This window comes from Lottia gigantea (assembly GCF_000327385.1).
Source record: "Lottia gigantea unplaced genomic scaffold LOTGIsca_49, whole genome shotgun sequence".
Classification (NCBI taxonomy): Eukaryota; Metazoa; Mollusca; class Gastropoda; family Lottiidae; genus Lottia; species Lottia gigantea.
In genome coordinates this window covers 1-2997 of record NW_008709687.1, presented here as the reverse complement: position 1 = coordinate 2997, position 2997 = coordinate 1, and the positions used below count along the sequence as shown (strand labels likewise).

At 39.9% G+C, this 2997-nt stretch overlaps 1 protein-coding gene across 1 annotated transcript; it reads left to right on the top strand.

The window, feature by feature from the left end:
• Positions 1–2556: 2556 nt before the first annotated feature.
• On the top strand, positions 2557–2994 carry LOTGIDRAFT_164992 (hypothetical protein; the record flags this gene model as incomplete). Its single annotated transcript, XM_009061517.1, has 1 exon — positions 2557–2994. A coding segment is annotated over one exon (438 nt), but the record flags the coding sequence as incomplete, so codon positions are not given.
• Between the last annotated feature and the right edge of the window lie 3 nt (positions 2995–2997).

The window sequence follows — 2997 nt, the reverse complement described above, 5'->3', positions numbered from 1 at the left end:
CCCCTTTTTGGGAAAAAAAATTGCGGAAATCCCCCCCCCCCCCCCCCCCCCCCCCACCCCGCAAAAATCCCATCAATCGCAATAAGAACCACGTCGAATTCGCAGAAGACCTTGATTCAGCTTAAATGATTAATGAGCTAGTATTTACTATAATATATTTAATGAAAGCGAAAGTAAAAGTACCTTACTATCCTTCTAGGAAGTTGCAATAGATTAGATCGTACATTATTATTTTGCGACAATCGGCGAGGTAGGACTCTTTTCACTTTAGTTAGCAAAATTTGCCTTAATCTAGGGAATGGGTGCATGATTTTTCCAGATCCCGGCGGTCTTTTCTCATTATTTATGATCGATACAGTAAATAGAACACACGACGTACGGGTCTGGACACGATGCGATTCGCTTCTACCTATTTTGTACTGTATCGATAATCCAGCGTCGTATATCACCCCGGACCTCGTCTAATCCCACCTTAAATCATCTTTCTTCATTAATCTACTTGACACGACCGTAAATAAGCACTGGATGGGTCATCATTCCTCATGTTTTCTACTCGACCCGGCTGTAGGCCTCTAAATAGTTACTGGTTCAGTCATCTTTCGTCATTATTCAAGTCAACCCGGCTGTAAATAGTGAGGTTAATGGATCAGTTACCCTTCATATTGGTCAGCACGTTTAGAAAAAAAAACCCGGAAAATTTTGTATATGAAAAGTTAGATTATGTTTATATAAGGAATAAATGTTATCGTTATAATGGAAATAAGCCAACACGCTGCTTAACCATGAGGCATGAAGAAATAATATTAAATCATAATAGGTCTAGTGTATGTAATAGCGTAATTATCCACAGTAAAATATATATACTTGTATAAAACATAAAATTAGGTCATGACACGATTTGCCGGGTCATTTGTCATGTGGCATGACAACACAGTGATTGGTTGTCATAAGCACAAAACCACAACAAAACATGTCAAATTCCAGGAAATCTTTTGTGTTAAAAATGTTATAGGCCCCCAACCGCACCCCAACCTTAAATCATGTCATAACCCGTCAACCTCACTACCTTAGCTATCCGCTCTACACCGCTTTCTTTAAATCATTTCATATAAACTCAATCTCACAACACCCCCACCCTTAAGTCATGTCATATTACCTCGACCTCAACACCTTACCCCCCACCCCCAATCCCCCGCCCCTTTCATATAAACTCAATCTCACAACACACCCACCCTTAAGTCATGTCATATTACCTCGACCTCAACACCTTACCCCCCACCCCCAATCCCCCGCCCCTTTCTATTTAAATCCTGTCAAACCTCCTAGACCCTAACCCCCTTGAATCATGTTATAACCCCTCCGACCACTCAACCGCTTTTACCATGTCATAACCCCTGGACCCCCTCAACCGCTTTTATCATGTAATAACTCCCCGACCCCCTAACCCCTTTATCATGTAATAACCCCTCCCCCCCCCCCCCATACTTTACATTAGTTTTTTTAACTTCTCAATTTCACCACCAATTTTTATCACAATCTTATAGCATTGATATCATTAATAATTCAAATTTTCATTGTTACTTATTTGAATAGTACATACTGGTAGGCCTACAATAAAATATCCTATATCTTATCAACAACTAAGGTATGTCACGTAATGTGATACATTAAACTATTATTGCAGGTTGTAGATCGAGAAAACAATTAGTTCGATTATATGTAAAGAGTTCATAGTGCAACAGTAGACTATTTCTCAGAAAGTAACCCACCCATATTGATATTGTGTCATTCTCAGAAAGTAACCCCCAGTAAGAGGATTTCTGGTGTTTCTATGAACAGACAAAAGTACAACAGTGAACCACTCTCTAGAATATAACCTAGAGTTAGGTGAAATCTGGTGTTTCTATGAACAGTGAACCACTCTCTAGAATATAACCCCGAGTTAGGTGATGTCTGGTGTTTTTATGAACAGTGAACCACTCTCTAGAATATAACCTCGAGTTAGGCGACATCTGGTGTTTCTATGAACAGTGAACCACTCTCTAGAATATAACCTCGAGTTAGGCGACATCTGGTGTTTCTATGAACAGTGAACCACTCTCTAGAATATAACCCCCAGTTAGGTGATGTCTGGTGTTTCTATGAACAGTGAACCACTCTCTAGAATATAACCTCGAGTTAGGCGACATCTGGTGTTTCTATGAACAGTGAACCACTCTCTAGAATATAACCTCGAGTTAGGCGACATCTGGTGTTTCTATGAACAGTGAACCACTCTCTAGAATATAACCCCGAGTTAGGTGATGTCTGGTCTTTTTATAAAGAGACAATAGTACAACAGTACAGTATCTAGTGAAAAGTAACCCAGCGCTAGGTGATATCTAGTGTTTCTCTAAACAGACAATAGTGCAATAGTGAACCACTCTCTAGAACTTAATCAATGATACACTACTTGGAAACTCTCTAGATTTTTACCCTGAGTTAGAGGATGCCTGTTTTTGTGAAAAGGCAATAATACAACAGTGGACCACTCTCTACAATCTGGTATCTCAAGAAATGCCAAGAAACGGAAAAAACGCACGTGGTTCAGCTGACGGTAAACAGCCAAACAAACAATCAGCTAAACAATCGGGAAACGGTAAAACATCTGATTTATTTAGCACGGACTCAAATGGCGATGAACAAAAGAAGCAGCCGTTAGCAAACCAAACAAACCAAACAAAGCCTAATGATAACATTAAAACTAGCTGTAATAATAAAACACCAGATGATGAAAAAACTCGAGGGGTCGCCAAAACCGAGGATAATAGTCAAGACTCATCGGCTAACCCACAAACTCACGAAAACGCCCATGCAACCACCGAAGTTGAGACGCAGCCAAGTAGCAAAAAATTCGCAGCAACAAGGCAAGAAATATGCAACCAAGCAGACTTAACCGTTAAAGATAATGAAAAAGCTAGCTCTCATAAAAGACCGAGACAAGCCGATGTCAATGTA